The sequence below is a fragment of the Rhinatrema bivittatum genome, chromosome 1 (assembly GCF_901001135.1).
Source record: "Rhinatrema bivittatum chromosome 1, aRhiBiv1.1, whole genome shotgun sequence".
Classification (NCBI taxonomy): domain Eukaryota; kingdom Metazoa; phylum Chordata; class Amphibia; order Gymnophiona; family Rhinatrematidae; genus Rhinatrema; species Rhinatrema bivittatum.
The window spans coordinates 533,420,121-533,443,050 of NC_042615.1; the positions used below are offsets into that span (position 1 = coordinate 533,420,121).

The following is a 22,930-nucleotide window of genomic DNA, read 5'->3' on the forward strand; positions in this document are numbered from 1 at the left end:
TCTGCTTACTGAAAGAGCAGTACTTGTCCTTCAGGGATCCTGCAATCGTGTTTTGTCTCCCTTTAGTCACCTAGGTTTTTCTGTTTCTAAGTTTCTTTGTATTTTGGCTGCCACATGGTGCACTGGCATCAAGGTGGCACTAGTCACGATTTTATTTTCAGACACTGAGTTACCTCTAAAAGAGATGCCTCTAAAAGAGAAGGCCAGTGACTTTGGCAAGCTCCCCCTGTATAAGAGGTTCATGGCAGTTACGCATCCCTATATATGTACTTTGCTTGGGGACAGCTATGATGTTTAGCTGTATCCCCTCTGCAAGACTCTGACCCTCATTCACAGCTTGACCACAAAGAAAAGGATTTTAGAATTGGCAAATATAGCCCAGCAACATTGCTAGCTTTATTCAGAGAATGGCAAATGCCATTCCTTTTATGTTGCAGAGGAGGAAGAGTCTAGGATGAAGATTCTGGATATTCTCCAGTTTATTTACTTGTATATTGTATTTATATGCCATTCTGTAATCAATCACAATGGTTTACAACGTAAAAATAGAAACGTAATAACAAGTACATAAAATTATAAATTACATGATAAATAACATCAAAATAAAAACAAGCAATGCCTAGGTAAAAAATAAAATATATTAAAAAAAAAACACAGAAAGATAAAAGATTAAAATAAAATAGAGATCTTACTCAATGTCCAGACCCCAAAGCATCCTGCCAGCCAGAGTAAAAAAGCTGCCTTATCTTAAACATTATTCTCATATGCTAGTTTAAAAAGCCAAGTCTTCAAGCCTTTCTTAAAAACAGAAAAGTCTTTTTGCAGTCTTAATTCAATGGGCAGAGAATTCCACAATTTAGGACCAGTAATTGAAATAGCTTTCTCTCTTTCACTTTGCTCAAATGTGCAGTTCAAACTGAAGGCACTGTCATCAAGCCTTTGTTTGCGGACCTTAAATTCTGTTGAGTATGCAAATGAATAGCGGCATTTAGCCCTTCAACCTTATTAAGCATTGATTTATGTAATAGGTATGTTTTTATAATCTATTCTAAATGTTATCAGTAACCAGTGTAAAACAATTAATGTGGGAGTGATTTGGTCATTAATGTGGGAGTTGATATATGGTCAATTTGTGGAGCTCTCTAAGGATATTGTAGTAGTTCCCATCCTTGAGATCCTTCAGGAGGTGAAGATGAGAATATAGGAGAACTCCCTCTGAATCCAGTGAACAAGAAGGCAGATGCGATATATCATGTCCAGAAGGTTCCAGGATTCAAGAAGCAAAAACTCACACCAGTCAGTGGTGGTCAGATCTGCTCTGAAGAAAGCCAAGAGGTCTAGAACCCATTCCTCTGTTCCTCCAGGGAAGGCGTCTTGGAAGGAAGGTTTTTCAAGGAACTATGCTCAGTGCCCACATAACATCCTATCAGCTCTTCATGAGCCAATATATTTTGGACATCTTGAAGAACATGAGGCAGCAGAGCAGCTTCTTCAAAAGCAGCATAACAAAGCAGTAGTGAACAAGGGCATGAAGTGTGGAACACGAATGGTCAGATTGACCTTGATGTTTTCAAGATGGAATTAAGAGTTTCTGCAGTGGGTATTTGCACCCAAAGGCCTCAGACCTTCGATTGGTCTCAGACCTTCAACTGGATGTCCAGGAAAGACTGACATGCTTTGCAGTGGGAAGAATCTTTTCAGAGAAGTTTAAAGAAGCTGTTCAGATTAAAGACCATGCTCTACTGCCACTCCAGAGCCACCCTCCTCGGCTAGGAAGTACCTCAATGGAACACCATGGAGGCATTTCTATCACAAGAGATGTTTTCCTCCTCCCCCTTGGTTCCATCAACAGTAGGGTCTTCGTGCTCACTCTTTGGCAGCAGAGAATTCCAAAGCCATAACCAGTGTACCAGCCAAAGCCTGGGATAGTGTTTGGATTATAGAGAGCACAGTCAAGATCCCAGTACCTGTGGCAGAGGACATTCCTGTTGTGAGTCAGGCTGAGCTTTTATGTAGACAGTTGGCCTAGAATAATGTGGAACACTTGAGTCTTCAGCATAATATGAAAAGAATACAGACTATACTCATTTGACATCCCTCTAAATTACCCACCGAAACCCACTTAGTTGGTTTCTCAGTATCAGGAACTGCTTCCCTCTTAGAAGCCAAAGCTGTTGAGCCAATTCCACCAGGAGGAAGCAGGCAGGGATTTTAGTCCCAAGTATTTTCTGATCCCAAAGAAAACAGGGGGACGCCATCCTAGACCCCTAAGAGTGTTGAACAAATTCCTAAAAAGTGAAACGCTCAAGATTATTTCTCTGGGCACCTTGATTCCCTTTTTCAAAAAAAGGAATGGGCTATGCTCTCTAGTTCTAAAGGCTATTTACAGCCCCCTAGATATTTCAGGTCACAGAAAATATCTCAGATTTGTAATTAGGAAACATCACCTCCAGTATTGCATAATAACCTTCAGCTTGGCATCAGCACCATGCATGTTCACAAAATGTCTGGCAGTGGTGGCAGTGCTTCTATGCATGTTGGGTATACACACCGATATCAACAGTGGAGAGGACAGGAACATGTTAGCAAGCACCAACATGGAACATGTTGAGGTTGTTGGGCCTCATGCCATCAGCAGTCCATGTTTATTCCCTTGGCATGTCTTCTCAATGAACTATCAGATCACAATCACTCAAATCATAGCGACAGCCTCTGAAGAACTCCCTGTCCTGGTAGCAGATTCATGTCTGGCCAGGGGTATACATCAGATAAGGTTCAATAAACTTTGAAGGCTTTCAGTGATCAGTTGACCAACAAAGAAGTGGTAATCTAGATCAACAAGCAGTGAGGAAACAGAATCATACCTCCTATGTCAGGAGATTGTCCAGTTTTGATATTGGGTGTATCTCAGGGCATGGACCTCAATATCACACACCTGGCTGGAAAGGACAATGTCCTAGCCAACAGACTAAGCTGGATCGAAAAACCCCACAAATGTTCTCTGAATTGGGGGATAAAAAACAAGATATTCAGTGAGTGTGGCACACCCATAGTAGAACCATTTGCATCCCCTCTGAACAGAAAGGTCTAGCTCATCTGCTCCAGAAAGGGCACAGGAAAAAGGCAGCTAAGGCTAGTTTGTCTTAAGTTGGAAGCAAGGTCTACTATATATGTATCCTTCAATTACATTCGTTGAAAGACTTTGTTGAAACTCAGACCATTTCATAGTTCCCTTTTGGCCAAGACAGATTTGTTTTCCACTCCTGAAAGATATCTTATCAGAATTCCAATCAGGCTGGGGAATTCTCCAACTCTCATCACTCAAGATCAGGGGCTGTTACACCATTCCAACATATCGGGACCCTGACCCTCAGCCTGGATGTTTGAGCATGTAGCTTTATAATCCCTGAATCTTTCTGAGGATGTCTTTTGTGTTCTTTGGCTACCACGAGGGACTCTACAAGGAAATCCTATGGGTTGATATGGAAGGGGTTTGTCTTTTGGTGTAAGGTGAAAGCCCTAGATCAGGAATGGCTAACTCCAGTCTTCGAGAGTCACAGACAGGCGAGGTTTTCAGTATATCCACTGTGAATGCGCTTGAGATATATTTGCATGCACTCCCTTCATTGTATGCAAATATACCTTATGCATATTTATTGTGGATATGCTGAAAACCAGCTCTTTGTGGCTCTCAAGGACTGGAGTTGGCCACCCTTGCCCCTATATCCTTTCTCATGTTCAGCATACAAACTGCTTGATTACCTTTTGCATCTTTGAGTCAGGTCTTAATGCAGTTGGTGCTTAATACTACCATGTAGAAAGTAAACTTATATCTGCACAGCCTTTAATTGTTCATTTCATGTGGGGTTTGTTTCACTTTTGAAGCCTTTACCATGGAACTGATCCCACTGATGAAAGCTCTCTTTGAGCCTATAGACTCTTGTGAACTGAAGCACTTGTCTTGGGAAGATAATATTTTTGCCGGCGGTCAGTTCAACCTGCAGAATCAGTGAGCTCCAGGCTTAGTGACGTCACCTTCCTTATACCAAGTTTTTTCTCTCACATTCTTTGCACATAGTGGTTCTGTGCACACATTTTAAGTTCCTGCCTAAGGCAGTATCAGATTTCCACCTTAACTGGTCAATTGTCCTTGCAAAATTCTTTCCCAGGCCACATAGCCACAACAGTGAGTAAGTGCTATAGAATTTGAACTGTAAGAGAGCCTTGGCTTTCTATCAGGAGCAGTCTCAAGTCCTTAGAAATTCCACCCAGCTCTTTGTTTCTTTTGACATCCGCAAACCTGGAATTGCTACCGTGTTTCTCCGATAAGACAGGTCTTATATTCTTTTTTTTATCTCCGAAAAAATGGCTAGGGCTTATTTTCAGGGATATCTTATTTTCGGGGAAACACGGTACTAGGTATCATATGGCCAACAAGGCCGATTTTATTTCAGACGCTCCCCCCGAAACAATACCCGAAACCTGCTCCAACCCTTCAAATTTGATTAATTACAACAGGGTTATTAAAAAAACAAAAAAAAACCCCCAAACCCAACCCTTCAAATTTACTTCATTGCACCCCCCCCCCCCCCCCCAAAAAAAAAAAAACTTGCAAAAATTGCCTGGTGGTCCAGCAGGGGTCCAGGAGCGATCGCCCGCTCTCGGGCCGTCGGCTGCCAGTAATCAAAATGGCGCTGATAACCCATGACAGCCTATTGGTGCTCCTACCATGTGACAGAGGCCGGCCAAATGGCATTGATAGCCCCTGTCACATGGAAAGGGCAAAGGGCCATTGGCGCCTTTTTGATTACTGGCAGCCGACGGCCTGAGAGCGGGAGATCGCTCCCGGGACCCCCGCTGGACCACCAGGCAATTTCTACAAGTTTAGGGGGGATCGGGAGGGTGGGGGGGGGGGGGGGTGCAATGAAGTAAAATTGAAGGGTTGGGGTGGATTTGGGGGGTGTTTTTGTTTTTACAACTCCCCCATATGCCCCCCCTCCCACAGGGACTTTCGGTAAGTCTTGGGGGGGGGGGGGGGCGGGGGAGGCATTGGGCAAGTCTTGGAGTGGAACCGCGCATCCACTTAAAAGCTAGGGCTTATATTTCAAGCCCTACTCCAAAAATCCTGAAAATCAAGCTAGAGCTTATTTTCAAGGTAGGGTTTATTATCGGGGAAACACAGTATTTCCAAATGCAGTCTATCAAATTGACTAGCAGATTGCATCTGTTTTTCTTATGCCCAGACAAGACTGAATCTGGTGGGCCATGTCCAGGTTCACAGTCAGGCTGATACTGGTGCACTCTGTGGAGCGCACCGTTTAGCCCCTGTTTGGCTGCGGGTTTTTATCGTGCTATTATTACTCTTTATACTGTAAGGGGTAGTAGTGTGTGGAAAAACCCCCCCCCCACCTCGAAATTAATAGCGTTCATCACATGCAAATGCATGTTGATGAGCCTATTAGTCCGGAATACTGAAAGTAAAATGTGCTGCCAAACCGCACATTTTACTCTCAAATTAATACCTGCCAAGGGCAGGCGTTAAGTTGGAAGTGACCCTGAAAAGTGTACAGAAAAGCAGAATTTTCTATACACCTTCAGACTTAATATCCCAGTGATATTAAGTAGGAGGAACCAAAAATTTAAAAAAATCTGCCCACCAGTTGGCGGGTTCGAAAATGGGCGCTCAATTTTACCGGCATCCGTTTTCCGAACTTGTGGCTGTCAGCGGGTTCGAAAACCCATGATGGTTGTTGGACCCGCTGACAGCCGCCTCTTCTGCTAATAAGGAGGTGCTAGGGTTGCGCTATTGTCCCTAGAACCTCCTTATTAGTGCTGGGCCCTCATTGAAATACAAAATCGTGCGCCCAGGAGAGGTGTCTGGGCGCTCAACTCGGAGCGCCTGCTCTCCTGCACCTTATATTAAATCGGCCTGAGTGTCGGAACCATGGTATTGGTAGCCCACCTAAAATCAACGTGGAGTTCTCTCCATACATTTACATCATACTATTGCTTGGTCAGGGATTCCTGATGCGACAGTAAGTTTGACCAGACTGTCTTGAAAAATATCTTTGATGTATAGACCCTCTCAGAGTCTGTAAGGTGTAGACTCTTGGGGCCTGTAATTTTGGTTCCAGGCTGCCCATATAAAAAAAAAAAAAGACAGAAAATACAAAAAATGGTTTGTTCCACCAAAAACAGTTTTTGGCCATTGGCACTGTTTCGAGTTTTGCGGCCCCGCCCCCCCACCCCCCTTTTTGTTTTGTGGAATTTTGGGCAGTCTGTAGCTAGGGATTTCCTATGTGTGAGGACTGTCATCCTGCTTGATCTTGGAGAAAGCAGATTTGCTAACCTGTAACGGGCAATCTCTGAGGACAGCAGGATGTCAGTCCTCAGAAATTTCACCCACCTCCCCTTGAAGCTATTTCTCCAAGTTTAAGCTAAACTATAAATTGGCGGTAGGTGGGGGAGCTTGAGTGGATCTGTGGCAGTATAGCATGTTCAAAGTTTGTAGAGACTTTGAAATCAAATTTTCTTGTCACGGTCCATCTGATGTCGTCATCCGTGTGTGAGGAATAACATCTTGCTGGCTTTGGAGAATACCTGTTTATAAGTAAGCAACTGTTTCCTTTTTTTTTTTTTTTTTTTACAGCAGCTTCATGGAGTTTGGGCCCAGGACGTTGTTGAGGGTACATGTGTGGCAGTTAACAACAAATACAGATTAATGGCTTTTGGGTGTGCCAAGTAAGTCTTAACTTACCATTTCAAAGCTTATGGGGTAAATGCATGCACATGTGTGGTTTGTTTGTTTTTTTTCATCCTAAAGAAAAAAAAAAACAAACCAAAAGCTTCTGTGTGACTTTAACTATTGATCCCCAAGCACTTGATGGTTACTGACTATAATATAAATTTGTGGTTAATTTGTGTAATGCTGCAATAAATTACATATCTTAGGACTGTAGCGTGAGCAAGAAATTGGATGGATGCTGCTGCTACTTGAATAATTGATATGAGAGAATTGCCAGAGTTGTGCTTTTGCTGGTACCCAGGTTATGAACAGAAATAAGACCCCATTATGATAGTTATGTATTACATTTTTCATAAAAACCCTCTTATTGAGTTCTCTAGTCTGAACACATTTAATTAAAATTTAGCTTAAGGACCTATTTTTATATGTACTTATGTCCATATTTGTTGGTTGAATCAGGTATCTACATGAAATAAGGTATGCATTTTCAGCAGTAATGGGTTGGTTGTCACTTGCAAGTTTCCAAAAACAGTCTTTAAGTCATGTGTGTTCTTTATTTTTTCCTAGCGGCTCTGTACAAGTTTATACAATAGATAATACCACAGGATCCATGCAGCTGTCTCATAAGTTGGAGCTGACTCCAAAGCAATATCCTGGTGAGTTTTATAACCTTTGATAAGAGTTTGGCACATCTGACTTTTTATGTTCTGAGCCATATCTAGTCTTGATTGAAGCTTTCATATAAACATTAGGTTTGTATGGTTTTATTTTTAAATTTACTAGAGCATGAAAGCAGTATTAAACCATATTTCTCAATGAACAGGCAGAAACAAATTGTCACGCATGTAGATGTCATTGGACAGCACCAGTGCAAACATTTGCTCTGAGTTCAGAAAAGTGGTATTTCTTAGCATGCGCAGGGTTCCTGCACAGTTGCTCTGAGTCTCCTTAGTCACTTTTCTTCCATCGAAGCAAAAGGATATATTTAATACTTTCTGCTACTCATGTTTTGTTTTGCTTTTCATTTTGTCGTGTTTTTTCCGGTTCGTATTTTTATTTTCTTCAGTTCGTTGGATTTTTGTTTTTTCCTGTTGAGTCTCCTCAAAACACTTTTTTTTTTTCTTACTCATGTTGGATAGATAGCCTTTCAAGCTTTATGCTAATTGTAAGCATTAAATGGCTATTGATGACTTCTGTGAAGTCTGTGTCCACTGCCTTGGCTTGACACATGATTGTAACTGCCTGATATATGAAAGGATGTCCCTGAGGGCTCTGAAATTTAGTGAATTCAAGCTAAAATGTGATGCCTATCCTCAGAGAAAGGAGGCCAAATCCTCATAAGAAAAAAAGGTGTGCCAAAATGCTAGTGTAGTGACTCTTCCCCTTGCAGATAGAAGCAGGGGAAATGGGGTTTCCTCTTAGGCATAAAGATCGGGTCACCGCACAGATAAACCTTTGACACAGAAGAATTCAGCACTGACAAAACCTGTAGCATCTATGCTTTTGACTTTGTTTCTCCGTGCAGAACTTATCAGTGCTGTCCATATCAGCTGTCTTGACACCACTCTCAATGCCATTCTCTTTCAGTGCCGAAAAAACAAAAACCACTTTCTTCTCCGGTGTTAGTGACAGCCATTCTTTTATGGAAAAATTGTGACTAGAATTTGTGCACAAATATATGAAAGATATTCAATCTATTCCGCCACAGGCTTCCCAGGCATTACCAGTGTTGAAAAAATTTGCCACTCAATTTGAATGTCTCCTATTTTTCCTTATCAAAAGGCTCAGATACTCAATTGGAAAAGCCTCAATCACCTATAGCTTCTAAACAAAGATCCATATTGCCACAGTGATTGGACATGGATACAGAAAATGATCCCCAGTCCTCTTATAACTCATATTGCTATTATTCATTCTGTAATGCTCCAGACTTGCTTCAGGACCCATATATTGCCAGAAGATGTCTTATCTGACCTTTATACAAAAAAATGGCAGCTTCTATGCCTTTTCAGCTACAGGAGGAAATGGAATCTACAGAAGACTTTCCAGGTATTTTGAAGTCTATAAATGCTCTTAAAACAGCCCTGTGCTTTACTGGCACACAAAGCATTTCTGATCTTCTCGATAAAGATGTAGCAAACACCTCTGTCTACCTACAAGTAGATAGAATAGACTTGAAATAGAAAGTCAGAAATTGCTGAGAACATGAGAAGATTCAGCTATTACATAACCAAAAAGTAAAAAATCAATTTAGCCCTCCACCAGGAAAGGAAGAGAACCCTCTCAAGAGCCAAAAAGTCAAAAACATTTTCCAGCCCTCTGCCAGGAAAGGAAGAAAATCTTCCAGTTAACCATTCTGCAAAACAGAATCTCTGCTCACCAATTCCAGATGGTGCAATATCTATATAATACTTAACAAAAAAATAAAGAACTCCTCTGTCTCTTTTTCATGGGACACAGAGTATTATTTCATATCTTATTGTATTGAATTAGTGCACAAAATACCTTATCAAATCCATATATGATAGTTTTGACACATCTTCCAGATCTTTCAATGTAGTAATAGCTACAAGATGATTTGCTTGGCTAAAAGCATCAGGATTAAGAGATGTCCATGACAAATTAGCAAATGCACCCTTTTCAGGTGATAACTTATTTGGTGATAGTTTAACTTTTACTGCAGCTACCACAGATCCATTTTCATCTCAAAAGAAATATAAAACATATAGGAAACAATACTGTAATTCTCATGGACAAGAATCTATATCTGAAATGTTTTCAATAGCCTCAACAGCCACAAACCAGATCCTGTCCTGGGGAAAGGGCTGGGCAGAAGTCTACCCAGCGGTCATCGCTAAAACACTTCTAACATTTGACTCATAATCATATCATTTCTGTCCTTGGGGAAAACTCTTCAAATGGAGGGAAGACCTTAACATTTCCAGCCCAATGATCTCTTATCGCCACAGACCTTTGGGTTTTAAACATAATTTTCAGTGGTTATTGCCTAAATTTTCAAGATCTGCCTCTTTTGTCTCACGGTCCCCATCAAATCCTTCAGACCAATTGCAAATTCTGAAAGATGAATTGGCCTCACTATCATTGACTCAGGTGATAGAGACTGTTCCATTGCAAGAAAAAGAAGGGCTTTATTCAAAATATTTTCTGAGTCTAAAAAAGTCAGGAGGTCTCCACCCTATCCTGGACTTTAGGAATTTTAAAAGTACCTTGAGAGAAAAGATCAAAATGAACTTCAGTATCATCTATTCTCACTTGGAAGCAGACCATTGGCTATTAACTTTGGATTTCAGAGAAGCCTACACACACATTCCGATTCTCACTGATCACAGAAAATATCTTTGGTTTAAAGTAGCGAACCAATATTACAAGTACAAAGTCCTTCCATTTGTCCTCTTTGCAGCTCCAAGAGTCTTCACCAGTTGTCTAGTAGTGGTAGCTGCCCATGTCAAGAAAAACAATCTTAGTTTTCCCATACTTAGACAAATGGCTGAAATTGAGCAGATCTTTATAAAGCTGAAGATGAACACATCTTTTACCATCCACAATCGCGTCTTTGCTGGATTTCATCCTAAATTGCTAGAAATCCCACCGTACTCCAATCCGTCAGTTGGAATTCATCAGCACATACATGGATGCATAGACTAGAAAGACTTTTTTTTTTTCTCTTCAGAGGATGAACAACTTAACTCAAAGTTCATCCTTTCTCCAGCTAGACAACAGTATCAGTCAAAACACATGGCAGCCACAGTCCATGTTACATCCTTTGCGTGACTACACATGAGAGCATCTGAGTATTCCCTCAAACTCCATTGGAATCAAAATTGCTAACCAGTATTTCACAGGCTACCTCTCTCCGTCTCTCTCTCCTGATCCTTGAGTTGGTGGACGCTACCGTCCAATCTCTCATCAGGTCAACCTTTTCCTTCTCTACAATTTCAACAAATCTTAACCACAGATGCAGCCTATCAGTTGGTGGTGGTGTGGGGGGGAAAGGGACGGGACACTTGGTCTAAACAAGAAAAGAACTGCACAAATCTGAGAGCTAAAAGCCATTTTCAAGGCTCTTCTGGTGTTCCAACTATTTTTCTTGAAGGAACATTTCAAATCCAGACAAAATAGTAGCAATGTATTACATTATTACTACTTAACACTTCTATAGTGCTACTTGATGTATGCTGTGCTGTCCAAAAGCATATGACACCATCTCTGCTTATAGTTTACAATTTAATCCAGGCAAATATATAGGGTAAAAGAAACTTTAGGAATTTCATTTAAGACAATGGTTAAAAAATATGAGGCTGTAAGTGATACAATCAGAGGTTAAGATGTAAAGGTAAACTCAAAAGGGTGGGTTTTTTTAACCGGATTTAAATAAGTCAAGGGAGGGAGCATGATGTGCCAGCTTAGGAAGCCTATTTTAAGCGTATGATGCAGTCAATGTGGAAAGCACAGAACTGGTAGAGAAGGACATAGGAGTGACTTGTCTGAGTGGATTGGATGAGGAAACGGTGTAAAGAGAGAGGTAGTGAAGAGCTGCAGAGTGAAGTAAGAGGAGCTTGAATTGTATGCATGGATAGGGAGCCAATGTAGTGGCTTGAGAAGACAGGTTATAAGGGTATAGTGACTTTGGCAAAAGATAATTTGCTCAGATGAATTTTTGATAGAATGTAGTGGATAGATGGCTCAGTAGGAGACCAGTGATGAAATTTCTGGTGTAGCAAGAGAAATCTGGGAATCAACATAATGATAGTATTAAAACCCATGAGAGAAAATCAGACCACCAAGGAAATTAATATACAGAAAGAGGGCCCAGGATAGAACCCTGAAGCATACAGAGGAGGATCCACCAGAGGAAATGCTAAAAGTGTGATGGGAAGATAAGAGAACCAAAATAGGACAGTCACAAACTTCCTCCTTATTGCTCCAAAAAAGGTGAGATCCACATGCTGTAGCATCAGATTCTTTTGTAGTCTCTTGGGGAATAGGTCTAATATATAATTTTCCATCAATAACTCTTATTGACAAAACAATTTCCAAATTATAAGAGGACAGGGGGAAAATAATTCTGATAACCCTATTTTGAGTATGGCCATGGCTTCAAACAGCCAATACATGTATTTGTACACTGCTTAAAACTGTAGATTATGCCAGCATACAAATGTTTTAATAAAATAATTTCCAAATTCTCCCAAATTCGCTAACAGTATAATTAAATTCTTCACCCCATAACCTTCAGCTTTTACAGGTTGAATATTGTGTGGGATAGTAGTGAAGGTGTTACCTTTACTCTCAGATGTTAAATAGTACTACTAGGAGCAATAAGACCATCTATGAAGCATTCTTATAACTTCAGATGGAAGAGGTTTTGCTTGCCCTTTTGCATACTTAACTTTGCTGCTTTATTAACTTTTCAACCTTTCCAAATGAGGACTGAAATCTTTCCTTTACCCCTGTCTACCCTTCCTTTTCCCCTATCCTCCCTGACTCCTATACTAATGCTAACTAGGCTTTTTATTTTGTTTGTTTTGTAATTTACCTGCTCCTTCTGAGCAGAAGTAACTTATGCGCATCGGCCGGCTACCAGCACACACTTCTCCGGGATAGGGTCTAATAGCTGCTGTCCCAGCTGGCCCCCACCCCTTTTTCAGGGCCTGGCACTTCTGTGCATAATGGGAGTTACTCACATGGCCCGGCCTGTTCTAAAATGTGCGTGGCTTGCGCAAGGCCCAGCCACGTGCATAACCCCTGCTTTTTACGCGTGTGGCCTTTTTAAAATTGGCCCATAAGTTTAGTTTCTCTGTTTAACACAATCCATAGTACTGCATACATTTTTCCCAAGACTTTATTCTAACAAAGTTGAACATACCTTAGACTGTACAAGAGATCTATGGTGTTAAGCGTCACACCATTATTTATGATGCTTATGGCCAGGGACACAAGAACACTTAGATTTTTGTTGAAAGCATAAGTTTTATTTATTGAACAATATAAGTATTTTGGGGAGATACTGATGCCTTGTCTCTGACAGACCACCAGCATCTCATCGTATACAGTAAGTGATCCTTCTTTTATAGATAACATACAATATTGTGGAAGATTCTAGTGTGCGTGACTGCCTTAGAGAAGAATAATTTACTTTGGTTGTCATGTCAACAGCATGATAAGATCACTAGCTATCCTTGAGTTTTTCTCCCAGGTGGGGCCCATTTACCATCACTCTTTGGATAGTCTTTTGTTCTGTTAGAATCTTGCTGGTCAGGGTAATTAACACATCTGAAATTGTTTATAGAAACCCCTGAGAGAGAAGTGCCTCTATTATGACAGGAAAACCTGAAGGTCCCTCCGTTGGTTTCTGCTTTCTGTGACCCTATGAAGAGGCGTCACATTATGGAGCCAGCTTGACTGCTTGTCCAGATGTCCTATGAATTCTGCAAGTCATTCTCAATAAGTCACAGAGCTCATACAGCTAAGGCAGGCTAAGAAAACCGAGGATTCTGGGTCATGTTCTTTTCTCCATGTTGGTTTTCTGTTCAGGCACACTCATCAATGGTAATGCATGCACAAGTTGAAACCTGACAGGAAATCTTAACTTTTTATTATGACCCAAGTATAAACAAGGATTACTTGTTATAAAACTGTCTACCTGTCTTTCTGACACTTTTGCCTACTATTACACTAGTGCAGGCATTCACTTTCCTAATAAAGTGAAAGCTCATCAAATAAGACCAACTTCAACTTCCTTAGTGCACCTTGGCTCTGCATCTATTCTGGAAATATGCAAAGTGATCATTTGATCCTCTGAACACATTTTTGTCAAACACTACTGTCTAGAAGAAGATTCTCGCAGAGAGAGTAACTTTGGTCAATCAATAGCGAAGACATTTTTTTATTAAAAGCTTCAACTTTCCACCAGCCTCTCTTCAACCAAATTTCATGTTGGCTTGATACAGAAAATTACAAATAATTCTTTATGCAGCACTCAGCTTGGGAGTCCCCCATGTGTGTCTGAATTTGTTCTGCTTGTCGACAAAGAAAGCAAAGTGTTTTCCTTGGACAGCAGAATAATTCCCCATAGATTTGAAGCCCAATTCATGAAATAACTGATGAGATTCGCGTGGAGCAGCCTCACGGGAATTTCCACATATGCTAAAAAGAAAACCTACTTTCTGAGTTCAGAGAGTTTATTCCATGTCTGCACTGTCTGTCGTCATCCACTTGTGTGGCTGATTTGTCCTGTTGTCTATGGAGAGCATCTGTGGTAGGTAAGCTACTTTGCTATCATGTATATATTTCTTCTTGCACAAAAACAAGAAGGAATTTCACACACTTGACACTAGCTTTTCATGTATGGTCTAATAAAGATATTTGAATGTTGAGATTTCCAAAACTACCAGATGATTTCTGGTTGTAAGTGGTTTCAGCATTGTTAACCAGGAACTTCAGCATAACTTACCTCCTATGGGATTTTTTAGTTTATTTGAATATTCAGGGAAAAAACATGGTAGCTACAGTTGTGTACAAAAGTTTAGGCACCACTGGTAAAATTGTATGTTTCAACGAATCTCTTAAATCAGAAGCTGACACAACTTCTACATGGTACAAAGTTACTCAACTTCTTTCTGCAGTTTTTAATGATAAATTACTATTTGCTGATTTAAACAGATGGAAAATAATAAAAAGTTGTGTGTGGCATGTGCAAAAGTTTGGACACCTTTCAGTTGGTTCTCTACTACTTAATTTTTTTTTAGGCCCGAAGAGGACAATTTCAGGGTTGAATATAAACTGTGACCCTTCTGACCTTTCAGGTTGTGTAATTGGACGGTCTACTTTCAACAACCATGGGCTCCTCTAAGCAGCTGTCTTAACATATGAAAATGAAGATACGACTTCTGGTGATGACGTCACCCGGAGCGTAGCCGGCAGTGAGAGCTCCGCGGCTCCCTACTGATTCTCTCCCCCCCACCAAAAAAGGGCTGAAACGGCTGCGTTTTCTCCCATCTTTTCTCGGAGAGACTCCGCGTATACCCCTGCCCCGATGTCGCGGTGCGGAAAGCTGGATACCGAAGGAGCGGACCGCTGGCTCCACGAGCTGGATTCACACCTCCTGTAGTCAAAATGGTGCTTACCCGACGGGAATGCTAACCTCAGCTCTCAGTCTGCAGCAGCAGTGATTGGGGAAGCAATCACGGGGGCAGAGAGCACACGATCCATAAGACAGCGCCAATAATCTGAACATGGTAAGGCAGCAGACAACTAGGGCTGTGAAAACGAGCGCGGACCGCTGACCAACTTTCCCAGAACAGCTACGTGGTTAAGATGGCGGCAACTGCAGCGTGTCTTTATCTTTGTTTTTTGGGGCATGGCTTGCCGATTTGATATTCTCAGTCGCGGAGGGGCCCATTGCACGGAGCATTACTCATGAAGAAATCGTTATGCAGCAATAACACCTTAAATAAAACAAAACAAAACAAAAAAAACCACATTCATTGGCCTAGTTCTTCTAGTGTGATGGCAGTATAGTGGGGGCAGTCCTCCATTTAGCAATCTGAGAGCTTACCTAAACGTTGGCATTGCTGACAGTCCTCATTACTGCTGGCCTCCCTGCTGACTTTATGTAGTGAACAAACAAGCTGCTTTGCTTAATTTGCGGTTGTTGCCTGCAAACAGGGTGTTTGGCCTTATGATCTTAACTGGCTGAGATCACTGACAATTTCACTGGATACAATATCTTAGAATATTATGCTGGCAACTCACATAATCACTGGCTTTCTGGCACTTCTTCTCAATACTGACCTCCCTTCTGATTTTCTGGAGCATTCCCCAACACTGCTTTGATTATCTAGCATTGCTTGCACGAAGATAGGGCACCCAGCTCTGTGATCTTTACCTATCTCATTTTCTCATCTACTAAGATCCCTAAAAATTTTGCTGGACATAGTACGGCGCAGACAGACTTTCCTAGAGTGGACTGACGGCTGAGCGCTGATAAAGTCTAGCGGGGGGGAAAATAAGGAATGCGCCATAGGAGTTCAAGGGCCTGTCCTGAGCGTGGAATTCCCGCAGCCAAAATGGCTACTAATGCGGAGGGTGCGAAACAACTCACATCAGTTTCAGAGGATGTCTTACTGCAAATCTCATCTCGGGTATCAGGAGTGCTGGATGAGAGACTCATCAGGCTGCAGACTATGATGGATGATATAAAGGGGACATTGGAAGGGCAGGCCAAGCGAATGGATGGTGTGGAGCAAAGGATAAGTGATCAGGATGACAGGCTAGTAAATGCAGAACGGCAGGTCCAACAACTCAAAGAACAGCAGGCAGTACTCCTGACCCGGATTGATGATCAAGAGAACAGAAACCGAAGGAATAATATTAAAATAGTTGGAATTCCAGAGACAGTTAAGGAATTAGAGCTGTATCATCTTATAGAGGATTGACTCTCTAATCACTTGGGAATGACATCGTTGGTGGGCCAAATACGATGTGAGCGTGCTCATCGGATGGGGCCTCTACAGGAAGGAGATAATAGACCAAGACCTGTAATGTTACGCATTTTAAACTGGCTACATAAGGTGCAGCTGATGCGCGAATGTCAAACGCCAAGTGATAGAATATGAAGGAAACCGCATTTTGCTCTTTAACGATTTCTCAGCGGTGGTAGCCACGCAGCGATGAGCAATGGCACCTACATGTACCGAGTTGCATAAGAGAGGCATCGCGTTTGTCCTGCTTTATCCGGCAAAGCTAAGGATACACCATGATAACAAGACCTTCTTCTTGAAACCGGATGATGCCTCTGCCTTCTTGGCGAATTTGGCTCCGGAAGGACCCACTGGAGAAGAAGCTGTCAAGTAGATGTCACTCACAATAGAATGTGGCCAGAAGTTGGCTGTCCTCGGGGGGCGGAACTGGACACTTGCTCTAGGTGATAATACAGATTTGTGATGATTGGAGATAGTATCATTGCCTCTCAGTTATTGTCTTATGTATATTGTTTATTTGTGTGTGATTATTGGGGGTTTATTTGGCAGGTGGGCTAGGGAGGGGGAGGTAACTCCTTGACGCCGCAGTTTGTCTTTCGTTTAAATTCTCAACAGTTACAAGGTTATACTGTAAGGTTTCGTAATAATTGTTCAATTTTTCTATCTACACAGTAACTTGGGGAGGGGTCGGAGGAGAACTTTGGCATGCCTCGAAAGCGGGGGTATGTTGGAGTTCTGGGCCTCCTAAGGATGCTAATTGCAAGCCACAAGTATGCATGGAGTGTTAGCTGGTATGTATGGTGTGCATGGTATGTATGGAACTGGATGCTGAGGAATGGGGGAGGGCAAGGGGAACCCCTAGGAAAGATGCTCATATTTTTGGATGGGAAACAGTCTATACTGGACATTGGTGAAGCAGAGTCCACGATGTTTTCCTATGATCCCGGAGGCTCAGGCTGGGGAGCTGAGGGATCTTATACATTGACAATTTCTAAGCACATCTTCTTTGGGCTGAGCCTCTAAGACTTTAGTGTGATGGCTGCGGTAAAATTTACTTCTCTTAATATAGATGGCATTCATTCTCCGATCAAAAGAAGCTTTTGATGGCATTTAAACGCATGAATGCGCAGGTGGTGTTTCTTCAGGAAACCCACTTATCAGCGGGTGAACATATTAAACTGAAAAGGGAATGGGTGGGGCAATGTTTTTTTTCTCCTCCTATAACTCACGGAGGAGAGGGGTTGCAATATTAATTCATAAACAATTGCCATTCCAGTCGGAGAGGGTTTGGCAAGACCCGGAAGGTCGTTACATCATTGTCCAGGAATTGTGCAACCAGCAAAATGTGATTCTATGTAATGTATATGCACCAAATGTTTATAATCACGATTTCTTCACATGTATACTGGGGATACTGAGAGAATTCACAGACCATGCAGTGTTGATAGGGGGAGATTTCAGTTTTGTGGCCAATAAAAAAGAGGATTGTCAACCATCTAAGTCTGCAGAGCCCGGAGATAATTAAAAGGGACCCAATTTTTTGTGCCAAGAGTTATGCCTCTTGGATATCTGGCGGACTTTGCACCCTGGAGAACAAGACTATGCTTTTTTCTCTCACCCACATGGGTCATATTCTCGATTTGATTATTTTTTGATTTCAGACTTCTTGTTCCCCAAAACGTCGATGGCCACAATTGGTACGATAGCCTTGTCCGATCATGCTCTGGTATCAATCGTTATCACTTTGGGTCGAGCCTTGAAACCCCCCCTTTTCCTGGTATCTGCCTCCTGGTCTCCTCCTGGATAAGAGATTCTCAGGTTTCCTGCAGGAGAGATGGGAGGAATATATACTTCTCAACTCGAGCCCAGAGGTAACACCTGGGGTTCTCTGGGAAGCGGGAAAGGCGATGATGCGTGGACATATTATAGCATACGTTGCCACTCAGAATAAGGCTAGAAACGCCGAGATACTTAAACTTACTGCAGAATTGAAAGCTGCTCAACTTCGCCATATGCAGGAGATGTCTGAGACAAGTAAACAGAAGGCAGAGTATTCGTGAAACGTTGCATATGCTCTTACACCAGAGAGCGTCCAAATCCTTATGCTATTATCAGTTTCAGCTGTATTGTTACGGCAATAGAGCTAGTAAGTTGTTGGCTAACCTAGTACGTGCATGGGCCCTAAATCTTTCATCACTGGGATTAAGGACCGTACTGGGGTGTGTCATGTTACCGCGCAGGCGATAGATCAATTGCATGAATATTACAGCAAGTTATACAGGGATAGGCCTAGTGATGCTGAGATGAGGGACAAATTCTTTAATTACATGCCTTGGCCTCTGTTTACTGAGGAACAGCAGGCCATGCTAAATAAACCTATAATAGATATAAATTCAGGCGGTGATACATGGTTTAAAACCAGGTAAGGCGGCAGGGCCAGATGGATTAGGACCGGAATTTTATAAGATCTTAAAATTCCCTGTACTGCCGGTGTTGCGGCAATATTATAATGGGCTGCTTCAGGGTTCGTCAGTTAGTCCCATGGAAAATCAATCTACTATAGTTTTATTGCCGAAACCGGGCAAGGATTTGCAAGATGTTGGCTCATATAGACCAATTTCTCTTATTAACAGTGACTTGAAAATTCTTTCTGCTGTCCTTGCGGCTAGATTAAATTCCCTCTTGCCTTATGTAATTCATGAAGACCAAACGGGGTTTATTAAAGGGCGGCAGGGAGTCAAGAACATGAGGAGGCTGATCGGACTGTTAAATTTTCATCCAACAACGGAGGCGTGGTCCTGAGCCTGGATGCGGAGAAGGCTTTTGATTCCCTTTCTTGGAATTACTTATTTTGGGCTCTGAAGACTTATGGTATCTCGGATCCTTTTCTCACTTGGTTGCAAGCGCTGTATGACAATCCTGGTGCTTGCCTTCTCAATAATGGGACATTGTCTACACCCTTCCCTATTCAATGTGGGGTACGACAGGGGTGCCCCCTCTCACCTCTTTTATTTGTTCTGGCGTTGGAACCTTTAGCTATTAAATTAAGGCTGGATGGGGAGTTTAAGGGCTTGCGATTGGGGAGACATCAGATGAAATTGGCACTGTTTGCTGATGACATTTTGTTGTTTGGCAATCCAAAAACTAGCATCCCAGTCATTATCAGGCATTTTTCAGCTTTCCACAGAATAGCAGGATTAAAAATTAATTTTGCAAAATCGGAAGCGTTGGCATTAAACCCTACAGTGCAGCGTCAGTGGACGGGGGATTTTCCTTTCACTTGGGCTCAAAACAGAATAAAATATTTGGGGGTTTGGTTATCAAGAGATCTGGCAGATCTTTGAGCTAAACATATCCAATACTTATTGCAGCTTTGGCTGCCCAACTCCAGACGTGGCGGACCCTGCCTCTTTCGTTATTTGGCAGATGTGCTTTGATTAAAATTGTTCTACTGCCGAAGTTACTTTATAAGCTGCACATGTTGCCTTGTTGGTTAACGGGCAGGGACGTCAATTGGTTACAATCAGCATTCCAAAAGTTTGTGTGGGCTGGAAAGAGAGCCCGACTGAATTACAAGGTGTTGATGTGTTCAAGGGGGGAGGGGGGCCTCGGTCTGCCAGACATTCGTTTTTTTAATGTAACCTGTCAGCTGCGTTTTGTAGGTGAATGGCTACTTGATCGCTACACTTACTGTGAGGATGGGTTGGTCATTAGTATGGTTTCACCAAGGTCACCTTTATACCTTATACAAACTAGTAATACTGTATATCGCTCTCTACAAATCACACGTAGTTTGGTTCACTCCTGTCGCCAAGCTTGGCGGTGGCTCCGGGTTCAGGGAAGTTTGCCTGGACTGGTATCTCTATTAATGCCGTTGCTGGGTAACTGGGATTTTCCCCCGGGACGGGAACACTATATGCTATTTTTGATGGATGGCTACAAAAGGGACTCCATTCACTTATCAATTTTATTATGAGGATACGCCACTGGTGCAAGAATTTGCATCGTTGGCTGCAGAATATGAATTCCAGCTAAGCAGTTTTTTGCATATTTACAAACATGCCATTATTTGCATAGTTTTAAATGGACCAATGACCAGTACAGGAAGGAATGTCTATTTGCTCAGACTGTCTTTGAGGTGGCCTTAAAGCATAATTCAATCAAAGGATTGTGTGAAGTGGGCAGGCGATTTCGTTCGCCTTGGCATCTTTTCCTACCTGGCACAATGCTGGACGGAGATGGGGGTGACTGTGTCCTCATACCTGCTTTCGTGTTTCAAAACTAAGCCAAAACGTTTGCCGGACTTGTCACTCCAGGAATTGCAATTTAAAATTTTACATCATATATGTGATGATGACATATGACGTTATCAAATGGGGAGGCTTGCTTCGCCCATGTGCATCAAGTGTACTCAAGACAGAGGTACTTTGGTTCACTGACTGTTCACATGCCCATGGTTGGCAGGGTTTTGGAATGAAGTACTTACTGTTGTTGCTCAATGTACTCATTCAACAATTGGCAGGAGCGGGAAGCTTCTTCTGTTGGGCCTGCGGGGTGTAGTGCCAGTCTATCAGGCATCTTTGGACAGGTTTGGACATACTGCAATACTACTGGCTTGCCGTACGGTCCTGGCAGACTGGATACAACCGAACATCTTACCTTCCACACGGGCATGGTACTATCGACTTGCATCGTCTATGCAAATGGAGAGATTAGCCTTGTTGCAAGGCGTGAGGCTGCCGGACAAGGAATATAATCAATGCCGGGCTACCTGTTTTTCCTTAATGCCACAGGAAATTCAAACTCATATGCTTTCAATGGGGTATCATTCTTCATGGAAGTAATTACACTATGCTAGTATATGGTTAATGAATCCTACTTCATGGGTCCGAAGGTCTGGGTAAGGGACTTGTTGGAGGGATTCTTAGACTCCAGAGTACTGTTTTAATAGGCTCTTTTCACTGACAGAATATGTAATATGAGTCCTATGTGTTAAACTCCTAGCGGTTCAGGGAAGAGGGGGTGGGGAATGGATGAGTGCAAGTCTGGATGACTGGGATGAGTGGGATGTGTGAATAATCTGGCAAATTTGTCTGGTGGTTTCTATCCACTGGAATTTGAAAAGGAGTGGGGCAGCACGCCTGACTACCGGTAAATGTACAGCGACTGGGTATGGTTTGACATTGCTGTTACTGATCAGCTGTAGGATATCGGGCACCCTCTATATGTTTTGATGGTTGTACTGTCTTAACTCTTCAATAAAAATGATTTTTGGGAAAAAAAAAAAAAAGATAATGAAGATACTGCTATTCACTCTTCCAAAACAAAGGAAGATTTAAAAAAAACAAAAACAAAAAACAACCCATTAAGTGGTTCCAACTAGCAAGTTCAACTGTCAAATATTAAGTGGAAATTACAATATCTTGTGTGGTTGTGGTAATAGTTCAGTTTTTATTTGGGTCCAAAGCACTTTATAAGTCTGAACCTTTTGGATCAAAGCTTTGTTTTGATGCTTTAGGGATGACTTCTGTGAGGTCTTGGAAAAGGTTTCATTTTGACAATTCTCCCATGCAGGTCATAGTTGTGTAGGCAATGCTGTACTGTGGATCTATGGATAACTATTCCAGTGCCTGCTAAACTTTTCAGATCATTTGCAGATCTGACCAGTTTTCGGGTTGTTCTAGCAGATCTTCCAGATCTTGCCTTGATTTCGGTAGTTGCATGTAACTATTTCTTAATCAAAAAAACACCAAAGTGAAGGAAATAGAATACAATCCTATTACCACAAACCAATTCAAACGAGACAATATCATAGGCAAATGCTCAAAAATTGTAATCTACTGTCTCTCGCCCGCAATGGGCCTCAGGCAGTCGTCAGCCTTCTGAGCAGTTCTTTTATAATCATTTATTGTCTCTTGTACTTCTGCTACTAAAAAATATATTCAATTTTTTAACAATACTTTATTAACGCATCTATTAAAATAGTATGGACCTAATGTCTCTGTCTTGAAAATGGAATACTTAGCCAATTCAGACGCTCATCAGCCACCAATTTTTGACTGGAACGAATTCTTGAATTTTCATCCAACATGGGCCATGTTTCGACTATTAGTCTTCTTCAGGGGAAATAATTATTATCCACCATCGGCACAATATTCTCTTAACCTAAAACAAGAACCATACAATAAAACTCACACACACTTTTCTAAAACTAAATCCATCTCGCTCATAACAAATCTCTCTCAAACATCCAACTCTAGAAGAACATTGACCTAACACATTTCAGACTTCATTTGCAAAAAATTGCTGTGTTGATATCTACTTAATATCATAGAAATATCCGCTTACCTGGACACTAAACTAACATCTCTTCAAAGTCAATGCCGCATCATGGCGTCTCAGCTCGCTCAAAGTCCAAAATGTCAAGTTTAAATATCCGTCCTTCTCTAACGTCACCAGAAATGATCACTCCCTACGCAAACCAGGGACTACAAAGCCCATAATTCTTCTATTTCTTAACCATGTTTCTGATAGTTGAAATAGCTAGCTGGAAGTATTTAGAGATTTGTTATAGCCTTCCTCTGCTTTGAAAAAGTGAATTACAAATGCTCAGACAGGTGCTTAGAGGAGCCCGTGGTTGTTGAAAGTAGATCAGTAACAATCAAAGGTTAGAAGGGTCAGA

General features: G+C 41.8%; 1 protein-coding gene across 2 annotated transcripts in view; it reads left to right on the forward strand.

Moving 5' to 3' along the window:
* RIC1 (RIC1 homolog, RAB6A GEF complex partner 1) overlaps positions 1 to 22,930 on the forward strand; it is a 312,556-nt gene that overhangs the window by 123,006 nt on the left and 166,620 nt on the right. For both annotated transcript variants that reach the window (XM_029613872.1, XM_029613883.1), the window contains exons 7-8: positions 6,650 to 6,741; positions 7,313 to 7,401. In XM_029613872.1, coding sequence (XP_029469732.1) covers positions 6,650 to 6,741; positions 7,313 to 7,401 — 181 coding nt within the window. The remainder of the gene's footprint in view (positions 1 to 6,649; positions 6,742 to 7,312; positions 7,402 to 22,930) is intronic.